Source organism: Lissotriton helveticus, chromosome 8, assembly GCF_964261635.1.
Source record: "Lissotriton helveticus chromosome 8, aLisHel1.1, whole genome shotgun sequence".
NCBI lineage: Eukaryota > Metazoa > Chordata > Amphibia > Caudata > Salamandridae > Lissotriton > Lissotriton helveticus.
This window is the reverse complement of record NC_136069.1, coordinates 891,089,180-891,116,459: the sequence shown is the minus strand read 5'-3', so window position 1 is coordinate 891,116,459 and position 27,280 is coordinate 891,089,180. Positions and strand designations below refer to the sequence as shown.

Sequence of the window (27,280 nt, the reverse complement as noted above, 5' to 3'; positions counted from 1 at the left end):
ATTTTCCGCCAGGCCATAAATGCGGAGGTTATTACGCCTGCCTCTATTTTCCAACTCCTCCACCTGCTTCTGAAGAGCTCCCACCTGTGAGGACAAATGTGTGACTTTAGTTTGAGATTCTTGAAAAGATGCGACAGATTGCTCCACCGTAGAGACTCCCGTTTCAATTTGAGACCAATTGTCTGTCAAAACTTGGAGTTTGGTGTTAGTTTCTTCCATGAAGGGGCGTAAGGTCCCAATTTCCTCAAGGAAAGGACGAAAAGAGCGGATTTCCTCCAATAAGAGTTCCATGGATACAGGTGACGATGATTTAGGTGGGGACGGAGGATGCTTTTTTAGCCGTTTGACAGTGACTTTCCCTGAAGAGGTAGGAGAGGGCGATTCCATGAGTGTCTCCGAGTCCGAGGGTGGAAGGGAATCTTCCAATTGGGACAAAGCCGTAAAAACGTTAGAGTTCTTAACAAAAGCCACTTTGGTAGGCGCCTTAGAAGAAAAGCGAGACATATGTTGTTGTTTTCCCATGGGAAGGAGCTCTAACGAAGAATGGCAAACACTCGGTGGCAGTTAGCAAAAACACTAGTCACAACTCTGTGAATGCATTAGATAACCACCTCAGGTATGGGGAATGAAGCCTAAGGGAAGGAAAGAGGGAGCAATGACAGATAGGCTACACAAGTATTAATGAGATAAGGCAATGAACAAAATACTGCAAACAGGGAACGTGCATCATTTGAGGACGGGAACACTCAGTGAGTTGCATCACGGGCAAAAATGAAAACCTTTACTGAAAATCATGAAACATTTAATTATATATGAAGAACACCAGGAATGAAGAAAATGTCCAACTTGCAAAACATATATTAAAAATGTATCATCATGTCAGTTCCAAAAGTAGAAGCAGGCAAGTAAGGAATATCTGCATCGTTGAAATAGGTCTGAGATGAGGAAACAGCAATGCTGAATATGTCTCAAGTAAAGAAAGTATCCAGTGGGGAGAGTAAGTAATCTACCATCCCTGCTTGAATGAATACTGCAAATGAGGCAAAAAAAATCGATGTGCCAGGCATCCAAACATCAATAAAACAAGCCTTGAGGCAGTATTAAAGTGAGGGAGACATACTGCTGAGGCAGGTAGAGAAACTCCAAAGCGCGCAAAATGGCGGCCGCGCTGTGTGGAGAAGTAGTAGACTGCCGGTATGGAGCGCCAGTTAAAGTAAACAGCAAGCGTTTACCTCGTGAGGTTTGGAAAGGTAGACCAAGGACATCACAGCATACACGCTCGCAGCGGGCAGGCGAGCCACTCACGTCTCCGCCGAAGGACAGCTCCGTGAGGAGACCCGCGGAATGGCGCCTGTGACACCGGAGCGGCTCTGTGAGGAAAGCGGCTGTTATCACCTCCTCCGACGTCGGAAAGGACTTCTCAGTAGTGCCGCCGCATACCGGAGGGAATCCGACGACAGTACAAGGAACTTAGCACAGGAACTGCGTGCTAAAAGAAGAAGGTCTCCCGGTGCCTCGCCGGAGCCTCACGCCAGCGCCGCCATCCTCCACGGCGCCAAGCCACGCCCCCCGATTATCTTTATTTCTAACTGGGAATGGGAGATGGGAGATGGAGGATGGCTCTTGCCTACAGTAAAATGATGTCATTCATGGTGGAAAGGAATTCGTAAGGCATCCCGCCGCATCAGATGCCTGGAGACTGAATATTCCTGTTGTCACATTGGTACAAGCCACATTCTGGGATTAGGCCAAGACTCCTCTACTCAGCATCCTCTTGGAGGAGGGTAAAATGTCGGCACTATCCAAATGTTTAGAATGTACCCGCTCTGATTGGCAATGGGCTGCTACCAAACTGTAAAGGACTAGACATAAACTAGAGCATGACACCAGCACCTTGAAGGTGTGCATCAACTCAGATCTGCATGGACGATGTTGAGGTGCTTTCTAAGCTAAGGAGTCGCTTGATGGGTCTTTTCTCAAGGTTGGGACTAAGGGTGATGTCTGCTAAAGATCTTTTAGCCTATCTCGCAATTGACCATGCCTAGATAGAACTCACCGGCCAGCCAGTCTGGAGACTTGGACACAGAGTATCTCTTTACTCCTCACCAGAGACTGGAGGCGGGCATTTGCTGGTTTGGACTTAGCAGGCATCGGGCATTTTCCCTGGAGTCTGGAAGGGTGGGTCGGTTTTGCAGCAGTGGGGGTCGTATTTTTGTTTAGGGGTTGGTTTTGCAGCGGTGCTGCAATATCGGCCCCCAGTAACAAAAGCAGCACTGCTTCACACTTGCACTCACCCTCAGCCGCGGCCCGTGGAGGGAGTTGCAGTGGGGCAGGCAGGCGGGGCGGGGGGTGATAAACAACGGAATCTGGATGATTGTAGGTAAGTAAACAATTAGATTAATAAAACTAATTTCGTAGCGCGCCCTGCATCGCATTTTGCGATGCAGGGCACGGAACTAAATTTGTTTTATTAAGTTTAATTGTTTCCTTACCTGCAATCATCCAGATTCCGTTGTTTATCACCCCCCACCCTGCCCTCCCCCACCCCGCCTGCCTACCCCACCGCAACTCCCTCCACGGGCCCGGCTGCTCACCCTGCCCCCCTTCTTCTGGGGTGGGGTTAGGGGGGGGGCTCGTCCTATAAAATTGCCAGGGCTGCTTTGGGTTCCCAGTCAGGCCCTGGAGGCGGGCTATTCAAATGTGATCCATTCTGCAGTGAAGGTGAGCTGAGTGGAGACCACCCCTGGCCAGTACTCTACATCCCTGTGTCATTTGGTGGTTTCACACTTGATAAACCTCCTCACTTGCCCTTTTCTGTTACCTGTTTTCATCCTTCCACTGTGATGTGAGCGCGGGCCCATACCCTGCCTCAGTGACCACGGTACTGAAAGAACCAATCCTAAGGCTCACTGCAGGGCTCGCTTCCTGCGCAGATGTACAGCGTCCTGCTGGCCGATGTGTAGTTGGAATCCACATAACTCGGCGTGGTCCTGCCTGTGCCCCGTGTCTCCCCTTATACCTGTGGGCACACACTCTACGGCCCCCGATGGTCAAGCTGCTATGAGCACTCTTGCAATACTGAGGCCTGTCCCTCCAGGTGTAGAGCAGTTGAAATGGCATCGCCAGGATCCCAGGTCATGAAATATCTTTAATATGCAGTCAAACCCCGACCTTAAAAGACTGGACCCATAATTCCTAACCTCGAAAACTATCACAAGGACTTTTACTGGTCTTGGATCTTAATTTCCTATCCTACAGGTTGCAGCAATTTATATTTTGTGATTATTGAAACGTTCTTAATGGTCCCAAATAGGTAGAGATCGTGAACAACTTTTAAAGATTTTTTTCTGAAAAAGGATTACGGCAGGGGCGACCTTAGGCATGTTCAAGCTGTGCACCTGCACAGGGCCACCACGCCAATATATATCCTTAATATAATAATCCTCTGAGGATGGATACATATTTGCGTGGCGGCCCCTGGCAGGGATTTGGCAGCCTCCGGTTCTGTTCCACTTCCAAACACCCTGACCCCCCCTCCTCTTCACTGGCATCCGCGCTCCGCCCCGCCCGGACACCCTCTTCCGGGGCCCCCTACCTACGCCCCCTGCCCGGGGCCGCCATGAGCCTAGAGCCGCCCCTGATTACGGTCGTCCCGTCAAACCCAGTCCAGTGTACGCTTTAAGTAAGTTATTATGAGCACTCTATATATAAATTGTGTGTAACATAAATGCCTTTGGTTGCAACTGCTATTCATCTGTGTTATTTGTTGCTTTTCTGATTAGCATGTTTTACATTGGGCAGTTATTGTCTATATTTTTCATATATTTATATGTCTGAAAGTATTAAAATATTTTTCTTTACTAAATAATAACTCTTGGCCGGATGGTCCATCTTTATTAAAACTTTTATGCCTCTGCAACACTGTATGTATAAGTGACCTTCACACCATCACATTTGAGCCTGTCCTTGGCAACTCGACAAAACCACTACGCGCATAGCCTAGTAAGCTTGTTAACACAACATTCCTTTGCAGACCGAGTACCCTACGCGTGTGCACATTTATTGGAAAGAAAATGATGTAAGATTGCGCGAGAATTCTGCAAAATTACACTAAATGCAACTCTATTTTAGCTTGAAATGGCTTCTCGTGTCCGTTTATGAATCGAGAACTGATTTAGTGCGTAAAAAATTACTCGGAAAACACAAATGTTGTGAATTACAGCTGGTTGCATTCTGGCCGCTCGTGCAGTTTCCTGTATTAAAATGTTGGCACACACACAGAGTTATTATGTCATATGGCATAATGGCGTAATTTCAGGATTTTGGCTTAACAAGCATAATGCAAAATTATGCCAACGTAATGGGCACTTTGCCCAGGCTGAGGGCACCCATTGTCCAGGTTAGTGGGGGGCACCTGCAGTCTCATTCAATGATATTGCTAGTTTGTCCCTGCAGCTTCACTTATAGTAAATGTTTCTGGGATGGGACAGGTGTTTCAAACAAGTTGTTTTTTGCAGTGTCAGCCTTTTAAAGTCGATGCCTTGATCCCAAATCTCTTTCCAAAATGACATCTAGGTGTGGGCCCTGGAGCTAAAGCCCCCCAAAAAGAGTGGGGTGCACTTACTGATCTTAGCTTCCCTCCCTGATTAGTAATTTGTCAATTGAAGCTAAAAGTAGAACATCAAAGGCTCTTAATGAAGAGCAGCGCACTCGGCCCAGCGCTGAAATCTCAGAATGGGCTGTGAAAGGAGGGTGGAGAAAAGGCCTGCAGGAAAACATTGTGCCTCTTGGGCTTGTAAAGCGTTTTAATTAACTAGCTGCAAATTTGCGATTTTGTGGAATAGAAAGGCCTTTCACTTGCAGTCTCCGCACACTCTGCATCCTTTCTGGTTTAACCCATGGAGCGCACAGCTTTTGTTGCATCTGCAGCAAAGTACTGTCCCATCCTTTCACTGCTGCACAAAAAGATCAAACGCTGCTTTCTCAATGTCCTTCTTTGAGAGTTTGTGTTCTCTAGCACTCTGGTTTAGGAGTTTAAAAATTTGAAATTCTAATATTTCAAGTTATTTTTGGGGGTAGTAGGCCTGCCAACCTTTCCTGGGGTTTAAGATATTTTCAATAAAGCAATGTCAAGACCTTTGATTTCTGTACACTTGGACCAAACCGTGGGGCATATTACCAAGGGCCTTATCGCCGCTTTAGAGGGAATTTTTCCCGCTAAAGCGGCGATAATTTCATCGCCCTATTACCTAGCTGTCGCTAACACCAGTTAGCGACAGCTAATAGGCGATAGCGGGCATTTAGGGACCCACTTTGCATGTCAGCGATATTTATCGCTAATGACATGCAAAGTGGGCGTGCCAAGATGTTAGCGACTGGAAACAGTCGCTGACATCGCTATCCCCTATTACCAACTTTTGGAAATAATCTCGCTAAGCGCGATTATCTCCAAAAGTTAACGCCTGCCCAGAGCAGTTCTTAGCCATGTTATCCAATGGTAGGTGGATAACATGCCTAAGAGCATTTGCTCGGTAATGCATGAATATCGCTGACTTTTCAGCGATATTCATGCATTTCGGCCGATTTTTATCGCTTAGGAGATAAACCTTGATAATATCAAGGCTCCTAAGCGATAAAAATAGGCGATGCTCGGCGATATAATTTTGGCCGCTAACCAAGCTGAGCGATATTTTTCGCTCATGCTTGGTAATATGCCCCCGTGTTCGTGAGGAAAAAATAAGACAAGGATAGATCCGCAGTGTTTCTGAATTTGTACTTCAGGCCTACGTAACGCAAAAGTTGTGTGCATGCACAAGGCATGCACCGTTCACAAATGGAAATTGATTGCTGCAAATATGACTGTGTAGGCAGTAAATTGCCAGGTTTTGAATAACCTGCAAAGATTCAATTGGTTGTTCTGTGTGTGAAGATAAAGTGAAAGAGACTTCTAAACCCAAGCAGCTTGGACATCAAAAGCCCAACCTCCAAGGCCTCTTTAAGTGTTTGGCGGGAAGTGTGAATCCGCCAGTTTCTGGTGGAGACTCTAAACACGGAGTAGAATCCATCAGATGAATTTCCTCTTCAGTGCAACCCCTATGGTGGAGAATAGTCAGCTGGTGGAGTATCGCCTATATATAGAGTTTTCTTCAGAAATTGGAGGATATTCAGTTCCCTCCAAACTGGAAATGATGCTCTCTATAGAAGAGGCCAGTCTTGAAGCAGACAGTCGTGTTCTGAACCAAAGAGCATAATAATGGTATAGGCTTGAAATGTATTTGTTAGGTAGCCAGGGCCTATGCCATCATATACATACTCCACTCATGCACTGGTAGGCATTGATGCTAGGCAAGGACAGGATGGACAATCTCTTGCTGACCAAAGATGTCAGTGGTTCAAATCAACCTTGGAAATGCCACAGTGGACCCTGTTTCATTGTTCCTACTTGGGCAGGATAATTTTGCCAATAAGTAAGTAATGTTTGACTTTTCTCAATTTGGCCACCATTAACCCTTGGCATTTGACTTAGTCATCATAACTGTGGACTCTGCATGTGTTATGTGATCTGTGTATGACTACATTAAGCGCATACCCCCAGATGCATCAACAAACCAATTTGCGATTCCTTAATAGCGAAAAATACCGATTCGCTATTAAGGAATTGCAAAATGGAATGCATCAAAAAATCACTTAAAAAATAGCGATTTCTTAGAATTCCTTAATTGCGACTCGCAAATTGCGACTCGCAATTAAGGAATCCCTCCCCATTCATTCCTATGGGCCTAGAGGCCCATAGGAATGAATGGGAAGACAATCTCAATTTGCGAATCGCAATTAGCGATTCGCAAATTGAGATTGCGATTTCAAGGGTGCAGGGGTGTCCAAACCACACCCTGTTGCACCCCTGAAATTGATATGTGCACATATGTTACGCACACACATGCCCTTAGGGCATGTGTGTGCGCAACATGGAACTTTGAAAAATGCACTTTAGTGCATTTTTCAAAGTTTTTGCAAATTACCACGAAGTTGTACTTCATGGTAATTTGCGTGCCATATTAGCGAATTCGCTATTTTAGAAACTTTCATGCATTGCATTTAAGGAATCTCAAATTGAGATTCCTTAAATGCAAATAATCGCAATTTAGCGATTTCTAAAATTGCGATTTTTGCATTTGGGATGATGCATTCCAAATGCAAAAATACCGCTGGCAACGGGCCAGATTCTCAAAATCTGGCCCTTTGCGAGCGGATTTTGGTTTGATGAATCTGGCCTATAATTTGACTTGAATATGACTTGAACAATTTCAGACCGATATCTAACCTCCCCCTACTCGCCAAAACACTGGAACGCTGTGTTCTTCTGCAACTGACTCATCATCTGGATAACATCAATCTCCTCGATCCCCTTCAATCTGGCTTCAGACAAGGCCGCAGCACAGAAACCGCGATGCTGAGCATCATAGATGACATTCACGGTTCTCTTGACGCTGACAAGTGCTGCCTTATCATACTCCTTGATCTATCCGCAGCTTTCGACACGGTAGACCATAAGCTCCTCATCAAAACTCTGCAAGCAAGAGCTGGCCTCGGCGAAGTTGTTCTTGATTGGTTTTCTTCCTTTCTCCACAACCGTTCGCAAATAATAAAACTGAAGAACTTCACCTCCGAAACGCAGCAAGTCAACAAGGGTGTCCCCCAAGGCTCAGTACTTTCACCTCAGCTCTTCAACATCTATATGGAACCGCTCGCCAAACTACTCAGGAATGCCAATATCCTCTTCCACCTCTACGCGGATGACACGCAGATCTACCTGGAAACTTCTTCGCTTAATGACATCCACAGACTAAATGCTATCTTAAAAGATGTTCAAGACTGGCTGACTAAAAACCATCTGAAACTCAATCCCGACAAGACCGAAACTCTTCTCATCTCAAACAAAGAAGACAATCCTCAAATCACTGAATGGCTGAAGTCGATCGATGCTCTTAAAGGTTTTCTCACGCCAACTGAGTCCGTCAAATCTCTGGGTTTCACCCTTGACCCCAAATTAACCTTGACAAACCACTTTAAGAACTCGGCAAAAAGTGCTTTCTTCAACCTCAGACTGCTGAACAAAATAAAACCTTTTATTCCAAACAAAGACCTTAAACTAGCCACCCAATCTCTAGTTCTATCTAGACTGGACTATGGGAACTCAATCCTTACAGGTATACCCAAATCACACTTGGCTCCATTAAAAACAACACTACATGCGGCAGCAAGAATGATCACAGGATGCAAAAAATTTGACCACATCTCCCCAGCACTCAAAGAACTTGAATGGCTCCCGGTGGAAATGCGTAGCTCCTTCAGAACGGCCTGCCTAACACACAAGGCCCTCCACACCGGTAAACCAGAATACTTGGCTAACAAGCTCACAAAAGCAGGCCAAAGCAGATATTTGAGAAGCTCCAACTCCCTGTTGCTCATCCCACCAAAAACCAGAAAGAAGAAAACTGCGGACTGCTCCTTCACTGGAAATGCCCCCAAAATATGGAACACTATCCCCCCTCATATCAGAACTCTACCTTCCTATCCGGACTTCAAGATCCAACTCAAATCCTTGTTCCTTACCCGTTCCCTGGGTCCTAGATAACTAGGATCTCCCTCTGAACTATGTGTTATCTCTGTATCCGTCTACCAAAAGGCCTACTGCTACGAACTTCTCCTCCCCCAACATTGTCTTTGAGGACTGCCTTTATTTGTTACGTATCTTTTTGCTCACCATGCCTTTCCTTTTACTGTAAAGCGCTCTGCTACCTTCGGGTCTTGTTAGCGCTATAGAAAACTTCTAAATAAATAAAAAATAATTTATAAATGCGTGTGTAAAAAACATGTATCCATGGATGTGAAATATCCTTTGGTGTAGGCTGAAGAAGTACTTCTATTTTTGGGGGTATTCACAAAGCCTTGCATTTTCAATTCTTGTCCTTAGCTCACAACCGGACTTAAAAATGAATAGGGATAATGTAAGCTGTGCAGAAAGTGGACAAAAACGAATCAAGTCCCAGCATTTGGAAGACGCGTGTTGGACAAGGTGTTGGACGAGGTTTTCATGTCAGAGAAAATAAATAACAGACTAGTTCATTCTCTTTAACCAACAAATGGGCATTATTTGCATTTCAAACGTGTAGGAGTAAGTCTGTGAATAAATACCACACACTTTTGCAAGAAGCGTACTCTGTGTTTATTTTCTGTCTGTACAATTTACATGCACACAAACCAATATGAAACATAATTATGGACGTGCATACGTGGTGTTAACTTACTATTAGATTACATTGTGATCGTTTATGCTCGCTTTGTGGATAGGTCCTAAAATGTTCTGTAAGACAGGCTGTGTTTTATGTTTTTAATTTGCTGTTTGTTAAATCAGACTGTAGAATTGCAGTTGTGGTTTAGAAAGGCCTTCTTCAAATTTCTGTGCACATGATGATGTTTCTTTTTCAGTCAAAGTCACTTACAATCAGGCCTTTTTTCTGTTTTAGCCTCTTTTCCCCAAGAAGCATTATGAATGCCTAACTAGCTGCGAGTTCCTGAAGTCTGTCTTGTCAGTGAAACAAGGAGACTGCCCGGCCCCAGAGAAGGCCAGCGGGTTCGCCGCCGCCTGCGTAGAAAGCTGTGAGGCAGATAATGAGTGCTCGGGGGTGAAGAAGTGCTGTTCCAACGGATGCGGCCACACGTGCCAAGTGCCCAAAAACATGTACAAAGGTAGGGAGTGTGCAGTATTTTAATAAAAAATTAAATGTATCCGATGTCTTCCAATTTAAAAAAAATATATATATATTTGTACCAATTGATGGTGCAAAATGGCTGCTCCAAGGTGGGCTTTCAGGATGATCAATGACTGTGCAAATAAGCCCAATCACATTAAATGTATGCAAATGTATGTCATGATTATTCTTTGAGAAATTCAGGAACTCATGAGTGAATTTGAGCCTCACAGTAGCGTTATCAAGTCCTCGTACTTTAGAAAAGAAGAGAGTAAAGCGCTAGTTGAGCCTGTTTAAGACTGACACAGACGAGAAGAAGAATTTTGAAGATCTACAACAAGTGACAGCTCTGGAGGATGAAAAAAATAGTCTGGGGGATTATTTGAGCATGCAGCTCCTTTGCAGGTGTTGCAGCTGAAGCTCATTAATTTGTATCCACTTGGCCAATACCATACAATTTGTCTACAATTTTCTGATTATCTCTAGTCATACCCACAAGGCTTTGGCCCTCTGATGGACCTTGCTCATTGCACTGAGGGGTGAGGAACTAGGGTGGCTCCTGTTGGCTACCCAATGAGGACCAACTAATTGGTTACCAACTCACAAATTGGAAATCAAATTCAAAGATATTACTCTTAGGATCATGCTATAGATATATAGGATGACTACAGGAATTCCAAACCTCCTAAACAAGTTCAGTCAGGTCAAAATCATACAAACCAATAAGTCTGATGTAGCGGTGCAGAATAATAACAATAGAATCTGGTGTTCTAAAAATAATCTAAGGCTATCCCATTGCTGGTTGGTGACCCACAAAAATGGTGGCTCGACATAAATAGAATAAAAAAACATACATACAAATAAACAAACATTTAAATATGGAAACAAAGTTTCACTTGCCGGAGCCTGCCGCACATCCTCTCTGTTCTCCAGTCCAGGTGACGGCTCCAGACTCGTCGGAGTGCGAGGTCCCACAGTTGGACCCCAGGTCCATATCCAATCCAGTCACTGCTCCCATGCTATGTGAGAGAAGTACTTGGATTGGCTGGAGCAGGCTGCCTCAGCACTTTGAGGAGAACTGAAGGCCTGTGCCTGCTCTCTAACCGAGAAATCCAAGACAGCTGGATGGTAGTGGTTGAATTGTGCATGTCAGTTTGGCCGTAGCAAAGTATCCGGCCAAACCGACATGCACAATTCTCACTGCGGAGTCATGGTACTTTCGTAATGAAAGTATGCGGAGTGATGGTATGCGTAAAGAAAGTTGCGGAATAATGGGTGTTTACCCTCCCCTGGTAAGTACATTGGTGGCACGGCGGCCCACATCTCCAGCACCATACTCATATTTTTTCACCACCCATTTGATGAAAAATGCACAGGTCTCTCTCATTGATGGCCAGCACCGACATACACTTTTAGACACACCTCCCGCCACAAGTTCTAGAATTACGAACTTTAGAGCTGGGGAGCTACGTTCCAATCTCAGCATCAGATCAAGATCCTGTGATTCCAGGCAAATCGCTTTGTCTCCCCGTGCCTACCAAAAAATGAATGTGTTCTTCTGTAACGTAAATTGTGCTCATGCTATGTTGTCGAGTTCGCGCTATATAAAATTGCAAGGAAAAATAAAGTAGGGAAACTCGAGTTCACACACTACTGAACGCGCACTCTTAAGTGCATCAGCAGTGCACTGTGAATCTGAGCTTTTCACAGGCCTGTCACATATAAGAAATGCTATCTAAACGAAATCCTACAAAACAATATACTACTGGCCGGCAGCAATTCATACCCAGACAACGTCGGGACGGGCTGCTAGTAATTCTATAAAACATAAAATCATTGTTGTTTGAGTATATCTAGGCTCTTATAAGTATAAAGCAGCTACATAGAATGTTTCATTCGCGTGATTTGTTTTATGACACTTTTACACCAGCTTTTCAATCTCAATGGTGCATTACAATGAAAGCATAGAAAGATGGCTTTTACATTTGTTATACACACTGCGTAATTTAATCGAGTCTGATGTAAGCATACAGATATGGCATACCAAGTTTAGTTTACATTAGTCTGCAAATTATAAATGATTATTTTATGAATTTTCATTTTGACATTAAGTCGTCAATGAGGATGATTATTAGACATCTTAAACACACAATATATGAATTATTTCTACGTCTACAGTTTAAAGCACTGTTTTATTGTGCTTATATTCTGGTCTTCACTTAGTATCATTGAAATACACTTAACATATGCAAGGTGCACATTTGTTTGGGCGAGGTTTTGTTATCGAATGCTGGATTTGACAGTACATGCTCTGCATCACAGGCGAACCATGTGAGTGGAAGTACTCCTGATAAATCATCTTGAGAAAGCCTATGTAAAAGTATTTCAAGTATGAATTGAAAATGTGGTAATCACAATAACATTAACAACACTTTTCCAATAGAACAAAACTGTTTACAAGGTTTACAATCTTAAATTTTAAATCCACATATATGGTGATCCTGCATGTGTGCCATAAAGATAAATGATACAGGGGTCTGCAGAACCGCCTATAGTATTTAGGTCTTAAAACTAATACTTATTGAAGAGTCAGAGTCCATAAGTCCATTTCAGTAAAACTTAGTGAGCAATCATTCAGTTTTTCCTATGTAGTACTTTGAAAGTGGTGAATGTTGTCCAAGATGTTTGAACCAGATTAAAGTGAAACCTTCGGATGGCCAGGAAAAATAAATACAATGATACAGCAGTCACGTTTAGGTCCCTGGGGAACTTTCTCATGGATTAATATTTCTTGGGGATTAGTATATGTGACAGAACAAAAATTCCCTGGAAGAGTTAACCTAGTAAAATAAATATCTGACATGATTGATTCTTCCCAAGTATATCAGTGAGTAGTGGATTACAAGGTCAGAAAATACATTTTAAAAAAGCCTTTAGTTTTGAGTTGGCAATATTTTTTCCACACCACACGTCTTTACATGAACCTTTAGCTCTTCAGTCAATTAAGTACTACTTAAATGTACACGGATGGAGCAGAAACGGGATTCCCGGTACAGTTCAACACACAGAGAGGCTCCCATGAGCTGCCCATGGCACATACAAACTCACCACATTCTACACATTTATTTATTTATTTATAACAATTTTCTATAGCGCGAACTAGACCCTTGGGTATCAGAGCGCTTAACATCACATGGTATATAATAAGAACAGCAATGTGTATAACACGCACAGAGGTAGCCTGAAAAATATAGTATATACCGGAACGAACATATAAAGGACAGATGCAAGACTACCGCCAGTGTCCTCTTGCCGTGGGTCATTTTCTATATAATTCCCATTTTGTTATCCGAAAGACCCTCACTGTTGAGTCACCGATGGCAAATTGCCTACCTAATGGAGGAATTTGTTCATGAGAGACATCCTAGTTTCCTTCTTGAATGTTGCAGTGTTCGAAATCTTTCTGATGTTCGCAGGAAGGGAGTTCCATATTCTAGGGGCTGCACCAGAGAACGATCTCTTATAAGTTTTTTTCTTCCTGAAGATAGGTGGTCTCAGCATCAGCAGATTGGCACTCCGGACAGGTCTGTTTCCTCCTGCAATTTTTATTTTCTGGGCAAGATATCTGGGTGTGTTGTGATGAATCGCTTTATGGGCGATACATGCCATTTTTAGTTGTATTCTAGCTTCGTATGGTAGCCAGTTTAGAGCTTTCAGGTGAGGGGAGATGTGGTCAAATTTCCTCGATCCTGTGATAAGTCTAGCCGCTGCATTGAGGCATGCTTTTAAGGGAGCTGTGGAGATTTTTGGAAGGCCTGCAAGTGTTGTGCATCCAGATTCAATTCTTGAGATCACCAGTGATTGCACAGCTAGTTTTAGGTCGTTCTCTGATACAAATGACTTCATTTTTTCTTAAGTAGTTCAGATGAAAGCGTGCGTTTTTTGCCATTACTTTGATGTGGGTTTTCATATCAAGGTGTTCATCCAGTGTGATTCCGAGAGACTTAGCTGATTCAACTGGCGTCGAGGTGCAGTTCAACCATGTGATCATTTTGGAACATTCCTTCACTTCTGCTTGATTCTTTTGTGGTGCGATGAGTAAGAATTCAGTTTTATTAGCGTTTAGCTTGAGATGATTGCTAGATAGCCATTTTAGCGACATTTTGAGGGCCTCATTCATAATGGTAGTGTCTTCCAGCGATGCGATCTTGATGTAAAGTTGCGTGTCGTCCGCGTACATATGGTAAGATATTTTAGAATTTCGTAGGATTTCTGTAAGTGGTTCGATGTATAAGTTAAACAGTGAAGGAGATAGCATTTGAATGTTTGAGTACTATTGCGAGAATGGATTATCAGCAGCAGTCCCCTGCAAGTCTGCCGGATGACGCCAAATGTGGAAATGCTATTGTCCATTAATTCTGTAACACATTTCTGCACTGTTTCCCAGCTGATATTCCGAACTTAGAGCTAGGATCACATCCCCTACACCGGGAACAAGACTAGCTTAACCCTATCAAATAACTCCTAGTTTTAGGAAACTTATTTTTAGTGGTTAGGATATTGAAGCAACTGGCACCTTAGAACGAAATTCATGTTTACTCAAAAAACATGTTGACGTTTTTTCATTTTTTTGTACAAAATATTATTTAATGAATTATAACACTGGAATATTTAGGAACACATTTATAATGTGATTGGTAGTGTCGATTGTTCTAGTAATCTTGAAAAAGCTGTAGGAGAGAGAAAAAGACAACAAAATATATGAATTATATATCTCTCTCTGACAACTTGCTTGCTCTTCCCCTTTCTATGTCTGTCATGAGCCTTTTCCTTCTTTCTCTCAATCTCTTCTCTGTCTTATTTCCTCTATCTCGTTTTGACTCCTACAGAATAAAAACACTGCTGAATATTCTTGAAAGATGTCAAAATGTCAGAATATTTACAATTCTCCATCTTATGAACACTTGAAAGTCTACACAAATGCATTATTCTGTTTTGATGTGAGCTTTTACCCAGGCACGAATATAAAACTGGAGCAGTCAGTCATCGGGGTAATCACATTTATACATAATTCAACGATCCCTATTCCTGAAAGACGTGTATGCTGAATGGATAGGGAATACTTCTATCCCACATTCTTTGAATTTAATAACTCACTGTAATGGTATGAAGGCAGATGACAGGGTGTTTTAGTAACATGGTTCCCCATTCATCTGGCTTTGGTCCTATTTGTGAGAAGGGCCTGAAGGCAAGACCACACCTGACAATTATTATTCAAGGATGTATGCCCACTAGCATGCACATCTGGAGACCAACGCCTGCTTGCCTTCAGCCAGCGGGTATAGCTGCTCCCTCCTTGATCTGAAGAAAGATTGTCTCTGTACAATTTCTTAAAGATACAAGATTGCACTATCCAGAGGGGCACAGACTAACCTTCAGTCACAAAAGAAGGAGCATGAAAGCTAATATCCCTATCTCTTTTTTTGACATTCTTGAAAATAGATGGTGAATGTCCTCTGTACAGCTAAATTATGTTTATTTCTGTGTACTGGTTCCACCTTCTGTGATGTCAGATCACTGTTTGGAGCCACATATTAGCAGTTCTAATCTTAACCAACTCCAGTGGAATTACACTAGGTAAAGATCAGTGTCCCAGATCAAATCTGGAAGCAACTGAGGCTATACCAAATAGCATATCTTAGGGTACAATGCTAGGGATGAGTTGGAGGGCACTAAAGAGAGTTACAAGTATTAGGGAAAGGCTTTTTAGAGACATGTTAGAGGGGACAACTTTTCGTGTGGATTAAAGGTGATACATCTATGAGACGGAATTTGGAGGATGGCAAAAAACTACAAACCTCCTGGTACACGGGTTAGAAGTGAAAGCTACATAGCCGGAAATACGGCTAAATGGAATGAGGCCAACTTAGAGTAAAAGACCCAAACTAAGGAAGATTTAATAAAATTCTACTAAGTAAAGTAGCTAGCAGTTGAAAAGTAGGCCCAATAGCAGGGGGCTCTCTACGACAATCCCCCCCCTTCCAAATGTACAGTTATGTGATTTCAAATATACAAATGTGTGTGCAAACCTATTTGTGAAGCGTAGTAGTTGGGATCAACACTGCAAGAGAGTAGGGTAGACGTTAAAGAAGCATGAATGTATTTCAGACTCCATTATTTTGAAGTTCGAATAAAGGTGTGGATGGAAAAAAGAAAATAGTGAGAATAAGTTATGGCCACAACATGACAGACGGACATAGCTGGAGCCGGCACAGGGATCAGTAGCTTCAAGGCACAAAGAAGGATTTACCTGGGGGGGGCGGGGCTTGTGAAATAGGGCACATGGTGGCTTGGCTCTGCAGTCCTAGAAAGCATACTTCAGTTTTAGGAAGAAAATGGAGCTTAATCTTTATCTGTCGAATAGATCCTAATATTACTAAAATAAATCATGTTTTTTTTCATCCATGAAGGGATTTATGCAGCTATACAATGAGTTACATGATATCATTCTTACTCCATAGATTTGCAGCTCATTGAATCTTTCTCTGAAAGATTAAGGGATAATTTTACTCTGCCAAGAGAAGACAGTTCAGTTTTCTACACGTGCTTAAACGTGCAATTTAGCAATTCATCATACAAGATAATACTTGCTCATCTGTGTTAGAAAACGCATGTGTGGTGGAGTCAGCACAGCCTGTTAACCACAAGTCAGGATAGAATTTAATATTGGCCCAAAAAGCACTGGAAAAAAAGTAGTGCATGTGTAGACGCTCACAGTCAAACATCAATCTCTGCATCTCCTTCCTGATGTAATGTAGGGGCGAACATGGCCCTCCCTGGTAGTAATGGAATTAACTTTATGGTTTTAGCAATAGCGGAAATAAACAAACACGCCAACTTATTTTGTCATTGAAAAGTGGTGGCGCGTTTGTTTGTTTCCGCATTCCTAATGTAATAAAGAATATATATGTATACATATATATATATACACTGATGAAAGCTACAGCTGAAACGCGTCTGTATGAATAGAATTGCGCAATAAATCCTAAACTGGGTTTGAACTAATGAGAGTGCTGGTCCTTCTGTTGTTCAACAGTGGAGCTATATATATATATATATATATATATATATATATATATATATATATATATATATATATATATATATATTAGTCCATAGTTCGCTTCAAAGCAAAGAAATGCGCACTCGGGATCGTGTGATCAAGACACAAGGAGTGTCGAAACGCGTAGCGTGTAACTGAAAATAAACCATCTTTGCTGCAAAATTTCCCGAGTGCGCATTTCGTTGCTTTGAAGCGAACTATGGACTAATACTTATTTTCGGCTGTGAGAGGTCCACCGAATCGTATGCGTCACCTGACTAGGGAGTAAGGATCCAGGAAGGACCCTGTTTTGCTTCTTTGGAATATATATATATATATATATATATATATATATTCACTGAAAAAACCATAGGTTATAGACCATATATAGTTAGGAATTAGCATTTAAAAAACCTTATTTTACTCACACAAAACCATTGAAATTCCATATATAGTTAGTTGCACTAACTATATATCGCGCACCCGCAACCCACTGCTGATGATGTCACATATTACATCATTCATGACATGGTCAGTGACATCACTGATGACATCACTGATGACATCTCAAATGACATCACTGATGACATCACTGATGACATCATCCAGTGACTGTGTGTTTCTGTAAAGTTTAAATATGTTTTACATATTGAAGAATGAGTAGATGTAGAAGTGTCTGGATGAAGGATTTAGTAGGTGCGTGACTGACTGTATGAGTGAGTGATTAAATGTGTCTCACTGAGTGCATGGGTTAGTGACTAAACTGTCTTAATTTGTGCATCATTATGTCTGTTGTTCTGTAAACTGCTGCATGTGTTGATCAGTAGCTATATGAGTAACTATATGGGTTATTGATTGATTGCCCAAATATTTGTATGGGAGACTGAGTGTGTGTGTGGCTGGCTGGGAGGTGTGTGACTCTGTGCAGATCAATGTGTACTTGTATCAATGATTGTATAAGAGAGTAATTATGTGTTAGTATATGTTTCAAAATGTAAGGTGCTCTATGTTTAACTGTATAGATTAGAAAATGGAAGTGTGATTGATTCTTTACAGGACTGACTAGGTGTGTGAGTAACTCCATGGATGAGTGACAGAGTGTGAGAGTCTGTATAGGTGTATGAGTGCATATGATAGTGTTGTAAAGATGAGTGATTGTATGTATGAATGATTGTATGGGTAAATGAGTGAATGTGTGTGTAAACATAGGAATCACTGAGTGCGTATGTAGTAACTAGTATTGGTGTGTCAATGGTTTCAAAAATTATACTCTGTATTTAACACTGGGTGTAACAGAGGTTATATTAAAGTGTGAAGAGATGCATTGTATTGTCACATGAATGATATCATCAGTGATGTGGTCATTGATGTCAAATGAGATGTCATCAGTGATGTCATCAGTGATGTCATTTGAGATGTCATCAGTGATGTCATCAGTGATGTCACTGACCATGTCATGAATGATGTAATATGTGACATCATCAGCAGTGGATTGCGGGTGCGCGATATATAGTTAGTGCAACTAACTATATATGGAATTTCAATGGTTTTGTGTGAGTAAAATAAGGTTTTTTAAATGCTAATTCCTAACTATATATGGTCTATAACCTATGGTTTTTTCAGTGAATTTTCAAGGTTTTGTAAATGCTAATTCCTAACTATATATGGTCTATAACCTATGGTTTTTTCAGTGAATTTTCAAGGTTTTGTAAATGCTAATTCCTAACTATATATGGTCTATAACCTATGGTTTTTTCAGTGAATTTCAATGGTTTTTTAATAGCAAATATCATAAGCTGTCGAATGTCAAGTACGTGGTAAGAATTTTTTTTTTCGTGTTTATGCACACTGATCTGCTTTGATTGCTGCCCCCCACCCCTCATTTCTATTAGGAGTACTCTCTCTTTGCAGATAGTGAAGGGTAGTTAACGCAGCCCTTTCCCCCTTTGTAATCCGTCGTGCCTGCTTCTCTCTCCATTTGATTGATTGTTCTCTTTGGTTCATTCTCTATTTACAAACAAGCACAGAGTCGCAATACTCTGTTTAGTCTTTGCAGATAGCGAAAAATCGTGTAAAAAAACAAAAGGAATCGAGCAAAATCAGTAGGCCACTAATGGGATCTCTTTTGACCTCGCTAAAATAGAAACATTAGGAACAACCTGTTGAAAATAGCAATGCGTATGTATATAAGCGGCGTTCATTTGTGTTCACAGTACCCCTTGTTGATTGTTTCAATCGAGCATTGAATTGTTCGAAGTTAATTCTCTTAACGATCTTCTCTACCTGCAAACGAGGAAGAATAGGAATATTCTATCTCCCTTTGCAGATAGTGAAGGGTAGGTAACGCAAGCCTTTAACACGTCGTACCTATTTCATTCCTCATTGATTGATTGATTGTCCGAACATTGACTGTTTGGGAATTAGTTCTTTTTGGAGGTATTCCCTGTTTGCAAATAAACGTAGGAAAATCTTTGCAAGTAGTGAAAGGGTACGTAATGCGGACCGTTCTCCCCCGTTGTAATCTGTCATGCCTATCTACTCCCCACTGATTGATGCACCTTTTTCACCCGGACCATTTACTAGAGATACGTCATCTGGCCCGACCAGAGAGCACCCCTAGTGAAAAGGACATATGCAATAATAACGAAGTGATCACTGTATCCTGTTAACAGAAACTTTACCATGAAACAACCTGGAAAGAAAAAAATAGGAAAACGAAAATCAGTAGGCCACTGATGAACATGAACTTTTATTAAACAACGAACAAAGAAACGATAACATAACGTAATGATAAAACCTATTAATGTCCTAGAAACAAGAAAACGTTAAAATATGCCAGTGGTGAGAGACCAGAAAAACAGTAAGAGAAACCAAATCACCCCTCGCTGTCCCACCGCCTGCCACGCCAAAAAAATCGATAGACTAGGGAAAATGCAAGTCAGTAGAACATCCACCCCCACTCTGGAAACTTCCAAGGTGGGGCAGGGTTCCGGCTACGCCCAGCCGGGAGCAGCCCATATAAGGCAGGTCCTGCTGCCACGCCTCGGCCAGGAGATCCTAACGTAGGGTGTAGCCGAAGGAGAGGCCGAGGCCAGCGGGACCCGGCCAGGGGATTGCCTTTACAACGCTGAACAGTTGCAGGGGGGGGGAATGTCTCCTCGACCCTCCCCTCTCTCTCCCAGTCCGGCCGCGGTGGCCCTTGAGAGTTGCAGGTAGTCCCGCCACATGCTCTTCCGGTCCGACCACCAACGGTCGGGGGGCCGAGGCCGACGGGATCCGGCTGCAGCCGATAAACCAAGAAACCCGTTCATGGGGCCAGAGCCAGGGGCGTCCGGCCGACATCCACCGGAAGCCCGGCCCGAAGACGGACGGGACACTTCTTTCTTTTATAATGGCTGCGACAACACTGGGGGGGGGATGTCTTGCACATGCCTCCGACCCCCCCCTCGTCCTCATCGCCTGGTCCGGCCATAACAAATCTCAAGCGAGACGCCGTGGGGTGCACTGGGAGGGAGAGACGGTGCGAACAGGCCTCTCCCGCCTCCCCAGGTGGAGACTTCCCAGCTGCACCCTCAGCGCTCCAGGCGGTGGCATCCTAACAACTACAGTGCTGCACAGTTTCGGAACGACCTAGATAACGGTTCTTCCACTGTGGCCATGCTGCAACGTCTCGCCCGGCAGGGTGGAGCCCGTCCGCTCATGTGACCCCGCGATCGCCGGTAGCTGCCGAACTCTCAAAATGGCGGTCGACCTGGCAAGAGCGGGCCCAACATAAAGAAATGGCCCGGTCACTGGTTGACTCCACCACCGTAGTCCTCCACGACCTTGAAGATTCTAGAGGAGCCGCGGGAGTCTCCGACCCCCGATGGGGAATGACTGCCATGATCGCCCGTGGAGTGACGAAACTGTATCCGCGGGACGTCGGCGCTCCCATGCTGGCGCCAGCCTCACTTTGAATTACTACAATCCTGCAGACCTCACTTCCGGTGAAAGCACAGTGTGACCCGGTAGGAAAAATTATTGCACCCCCTCCCCTTTTTGACTGATAGTTCAAACCACCGATCCTTTCCTTTGCCCTTTTAACGGAACTTTGGACTGCCTCCCCCTCTTTTACATTTTCTAGAGAAAACAAAACATTAACCACTACATTAGCATAGCAGTTGACACCAGAACTGTTTTCAAATTGAAAACCAACAACATCTTTAACAGAATCCTTTTTGTTTCTGCTGTGACCCTGCTACAGCACAGGCATTGTCCCCAGCAGTAATTCTGCAATGCCGGTAAGAATAGCTGTGGTGCCTACTGGACTCACTCACCCCCGCGGCGCCCCACGCCGTTTTTTGCTGGGCGGCAACTTACTAGACATCACTTTCGTGCCATCTAGATTTCAGCGCGTTCTGCTGCCTTGGAACTATTCGCACAACAGACCGCTACTGACAAGAATATTTCATTATTGGTGCTGTCAATTTCAATAAATCTATTGGATAATTAAAAAGAAATTGCCACGGTCTCTTCGTTGTTTAAATGTTTTTACTGTTTTTGTTTTGTTGTATATATTTATATGTTATTAAAGTTTTATATTCCTACTACTTTGTTGGAGTGCTATATATTTTTAATGTGACACATAATTGTAAAAACTTTGATGTACAAAGAGTCATTCCTGGAATCTTCCGCTTCAGGCTCGGTCCCCTCCCCAATCACAATACAGGATGGTTTTCAGATAGTAGGAACACGTGTGGTGTGACGGATCTCATCGAGTGTGGGCCTTGATCTACTATAACTCCTTTGAAGAGGGGTGATTCTTTACAGCTGGGGCCATAAACTACATCTGCAGGGCTAGCTGATAGCCTGGACAATCGGACACAGAGAAAGAGGAGTGTCAGAGGGTGCGGTAGTGAATAGGGCGAAAGGGAGGTGTCGGGCGGGCACAGAGTGTGATTCTCAGGGAAGAGCAGCGCAGATGGGGGGAGGTTTAGTGCCCATGCATAAGACAGAGAGCGGTGGTGACCAGTGCCTGGGGGAGATGCTTACGAGGGTGAGGAGCCATGCTACGAATCGACAGCGTGCAGAGAGTGGGTCTGGTCAAGACATCTAAAATGGCTGCCGTGCACGACAAAAGTGTGGCATTTCAAAAAAGGCAAGATGGCGCAGACAATGTTTTTCAACACTTCCTCATTTCCTTCGAATCGAACGTTAACAGACGTTGGGGCATATTACCAAAGTTAAGCGATATTTATCGCTAACGATGCTTACCAACCAATTTTTTACCACTAAGCATCGTCAGAAATTATCGAAGATAAACCTTACTATTATCAAGGTTTATCGCAAATGCGATAATAAACGGCCGCAATGCATGAATATCGCTAAAAACTCAGCGATATTCATGCATTACCGAGCTAATACTCTTAGCCATGTTATCCACCTCCCATTGGATAACATGGCTAAGAACTGCTCAGGGCAGGTGTTACTTTTTGGAGATATTCGCGCTTAGCGCGAATATCTCCAAAAGTTGGTAATAGGAGATAGATATCTTGCATGTTGTAATGCAAGTTATTGTGGTATATGGAACTCATACCATAATCTCTCAGGAAAGCAGAAACTGATCCTTTTGGGACCGCCTAAAAAGGCCTAGGGGGTGAGGAGTACTCTACTTTGCCCCCTTTTCACGTTCCGAACTATTTTATTTTACTCTCTTCTGTAATTACACAAAATACCAGCGATAAGATGCATCGGAGACACACAGTGAGAGAAAGGAGGCCGGAGATGAAGAAGACATGTCAAATACACATTGGAGATAATATAGTGGCAGAAGGGAAGTAAATATGAGTAAACTTACCATGTAACATAAAAATGTTGCACTCTATACTATAAGTCTCATTTTATACTACAATCACTTCGCTACAACCTCATAAATTAAAAATAAAAATGAATAATGTCTCAAACAATTTTTGATTTCTAAATATAAATTTATTCTTCAGAATTTTCTAAATTTGAAAGAACTAGTAACATGTCCTCATCAGCAATGTCATCATTAAAAGTCTCCAATGATGATTCTTGTAACTCTATGGTCTCCAAACACTCGATAAATTCGCCATCAAGAGATTGATCAAAAAAATCATTCAAGTCATCTCCTCCTTGTGACAATATTTCATTATTGGTGCTGTCAATTTCAATCAATGTAGTGGAATCATTCAAGTCATCTCCTCGTGACAATATTTCATTATTGGTGCTCTCAATTTCAATCAATGTAGTGGAATCATTCAAGTCATCTCCTCCTTGTGACAATATTTCATTATTGGTGCTGTCCATTTCAATCAATCTAATGGAATCATACAAGCCATCTCCTCCTTGTGACAATATTTCATTATTGGTGCTCTCAATTTCAATCAATGTAGTGGAATCATTCAAGTCATCTCCTTGTGACAATATTTCATTCTTGGTGCTGTCCATTTCAATCAATCTAATGGAATCATACAAGTCATGTCCTCCTTGTGACAATATTTCATTATTGGTGCTCTCAATTTCAATCAATGTGTTGGACAATTCAAAAGAAATTGCCACGGTCTCTTCATTGTGAGCCATTTTATTTTGAAATTGCTTGCTGTAAATTGCAGAAAAAAATAATCACTTTCATTTATCGTCTTTAGTAATACATAATATAAAACTAACTTTATCAAGTATTTAGTATAACAGAAGGACTGCAAATAAATAACAGAAAACATTTTTCAAATTGTCTTCAAGTGTACAACATAGTTCCCCATACAAATTAACAACTCACCTTTTTAAAAGTAGCAGAAGTGTTAGTACTGTGTAAATCAAACACCAGAAATTCACCACCAAAAATTCCTCACAAATGTACCTCAGACAGTAGTATCACAAAATGGCTGTGGTTTCCTCTCATTTGACATATATACATAACCAATTAACTTTCATCACACACAAATACAAAACCAAAGTAACATTTTAATTGGTTCTAAATTTCAACACTTTCAAATGTGTTTTCCCCATGCAATTTTCCATAGGACATTTACATACGTCTACAGCCTGAATGGCTGAACGGAATTACACCAAACTTGGCAAAATGGTACATCAAACCTAAGAGGTCAGGAAGGATCTACTATGCCCCCTTATGGTCATTTCCCCCTTCGCTTTGGCCTCCTCTTGTCTCTCAATCCTACCGAGGGACAAGATGGCGGCCGCTACGGACTGTTTGGAATGTTGACAGACGCCGGAGAACCAATCAGCTTCGCAAAGCTCCGTAACGCGAAAAGTACGCGAAGCGGAGCGCTGTTACAGATATATATCTTTTTTTCAACGTTAATTTCTCAAAATCCACTGGAGCACATATATTGAGACCTAGCAAAGGCACATCGGGCTACCAGTCCCTAATATTTTGCCAAGTTTCGTGCAAATCCATTCAGCCGTTCGATTATTATTATTTTGTTTTTTTTTTGCCCCGCGGGGCCCTTTTAAAACCTCCACATCAAACCTAGGGGGTCAGCGAGGATCTACTATGCCCCCTTATAGTTATTTCCCCCTTTGTTTTGACCTCCTCTTGTCTCTCGATCCTACCGAGAGACAAGATGGCGGCCGCTACGGACTGTTTGGAATGTTGACAGACGCCGGAGAACCAATCAGCTTCGCTTCACAAAGCTCCGTTGCGCGAAAAGTCCGCGAACCAGTGCGCTGCCTGGTCCGCGCTTACAGATATATATCTTTTTTTAAACGTTAATTTCTCAAAATCCACTGGAGCACATATATTGAGACCTACAAAAGGCACATCGGGCTACCAGTCCCTACAATTTTGCCAAGTTTCGTGCAAATCCATTCAGCCGTTCGGGCTAAAAGTGAGGCCAACCGCCCTATGGAAAACTCAATGTTAAAAACACGTTTTGGGACCCCCCTTTTTTCTCGGCCCCCACTGGACGAACCCCCCCCAAATTTTCAAGGGCTGCTCAGAAACAAAATGTGCCATTTTCCTGAAAATTTCAGCCAATTCCGTCCACAAACGCCAAAGTTATTAGACATAGAATTTTCAAAAAACCCATAGAGAAAAAATCCTAACTATATATATATATATATATATATATATATATATATATATATATATATATATATATATATATATATATATATATATATATATATATATATATATATTCGGTACGTAGTCGTCCAAACTCAGCCTGCTCAGCCGAGCAGAAGGATGAAGCGAGACCCAGTTGTTTGGCGTGAATTATTTTATTGCCCAACACCAGTCAGCCATAAATATATATATATATGTGTGTGTGTGTGTGGGGGGGGGGGGGGTTCTCCACAATGACTACTTGTTTCCAATGGTCCAGCCACACCAACTAGCAAACAAAATGCCAGGATTTTCCGTTCTTGTCAAACATTAAAGGTTTATTCCAGTTTCAAACAAATGTGCCGCAACACAGGACGCTACATGTTTTGGCTTTTTTGCCTTCAACTTTGGCGCTGTTTGATGAGTCTTCACGAAAGTTTTCCAAAAAAGTGCCAGGCAAAATTGCACATCAGAACACTTCCACAATCACACCAGATCACTAGATCTAGTGACAAGAGTTGAAATCATTTCCTGGTTTACTTCCACAGAAACACTAGGCTAAACATTTTTCATTGAATGAAATACATAGTAATGGACTGGCATTTCAGCAGTTTTGCATTTTCAGTTGGGTAAGCTTGTAAGGGCCGGTGCCTGGGCTGTTTGTTTTGGGTAGGTGAATCATGAGCGGATCATAAAAACCAGCCTACACTGGTAGGGCCTTCCAAGCTGGACAGTTTGGGAGTGGCAAACTGCCCCAAAAGCCAGTTCAACACTGGGAATGAAATATGATTGGTCTGTTAGTCATTCATTCAAAATACTTTATTCGGTTTAAAAGTTGAAAAACCATAAGAGTTACATTACATTGCATTACAGCCATTAAAACTTGTTAAGTTTGTGAGGAATCATAAACCTATTTCAAAATCACAATCCATACATGTTCGACACTATAAAGATAAAAGGGTATTTGTACAGTAAAATCAATCAGCTATAAAAGCCAGAAAACCATGGGGCGCATTGCCAGGTTGTCACAGATAAATGGGATCCCTGTTTCTTCGTGAACTACTAAATTAGGGGTTCCTTTGGGTACTCCCAAGAGCAGTTAAAAAAAATTATTCTCTGCCACCTGGATAGCCTCAGATGGCACATATCCCCATAGCTCGCTACTGTAACTGGCAATTGCAACACTTTTTGCCTGGTATAGTTTCAACATTGCCGCAATTGGACGCTTACCCATTTGTGCGGCAAAGTTGAAAATAGCTGTGTTGGCCCTTGTAATCTCCCCCCTGTTTCTCTGCACTAGGGCATCCCATTTTAAATGGTCGTCAAAAAGCACACCTAGATAAGAAAAGGTTGGCGTTATGGGCACTTTCTCTTCATTCACTCTGAAAGGATACTGCTTCTTGGGGCGCATCCTGACCTGCATTATATATGATTTAGAATTGTTTATAGCTATGTCCCGTTCAGCCATAAAACTGCGGAAGGTGTTGAGTAAGGTCTGCAGGCCTCTGGCGGTTCTAGTAAGGAGGACAGCATCGTCCGCATAAAGCAGGACGGGCAGACCCCTATGCCCCACGTAGGGAAAATCGGTCCCTGTTTCTACCAGGGTCTTGTCCAACTCATTAATATACAAGTTAAAGAGAAATGGGGCCAAGATACATCCTTGCCGTATTCCCCTTTCCGTTTTGAAATTCCTGGATACCCTATGGTCCTGGGTGAATCTTATGTTTGCCCTGGTATCTCTATGTAGATCCCTCAGGAAATCCACCAAGCTGGCCTCCACCGCCATGGCCTTCATGGACTGCCACAGTTTCCCCCGGTTGACACAATCAAAAGCGGAGGAAAGATCCATGAACGCCATGTAGATCGTACCCTGGGGGGCAGCCGTGTACTTCCCGAGTATCATGTATAGTTAAAGGCATTGTGCTAGGGTGGAATGCCCAGGGCGAAACCCGTATTGAATATCAGAGATGATCCTATTACCTTCTGCCCAGGCTGTCAATCTGTTCAGCTCAACTCCGCCCACGACCTTGACCACGGAATCAATAAGGGAGATCGGTCTATAGCAAAAGGTGCTATTGCGATCACCCTTCTTGAATACCGGGACAATTGTTGAGGTGCCCCATGACTCTGGGCAACCGGCCCCCGCTGTTGCATTGAGTACAGCCGCGAGGACCGGGGCCCAGAGGGATGGATTGGATTTAAAAAGGTCTGGCGGGATACTGTCTGGACCTGGGGCCTTATTACACGTCAGCCCAGAGATACCTTTCTCTACCTCACTCTGCGTAAACGGTATCAAGGGTTTGTTGTGGGCTCCTGCATGTAGATATATACAGGATGTAGCACTCTCAAATATAGACCTGA

The 27,280-nt window shown here is 42.7% G+C and overlaps 1 protein-coding gene across 1 annotated transcript in view; it reads left to right on the top strand.

Moving 5' to 3' along the window:
* ANOS1 (anosmin 1) overlaps positions 1 to 27,280 on the top strand; it is a 451,571-nt gene that overhangs the window by 271,974 nt on the left and 152,317 nt on the right. The window contains exon 4 of the mRNA XM_078657674.1: positions 9,528 to 9,750. Coding sequence (XP_078513800.1) covers positions 9,528 to 9,750 — 223 coding nt within the window. The remainder of the gene's footprint in view (positions 1 to 9,527; positions 9,751 to 27,280) is intronic.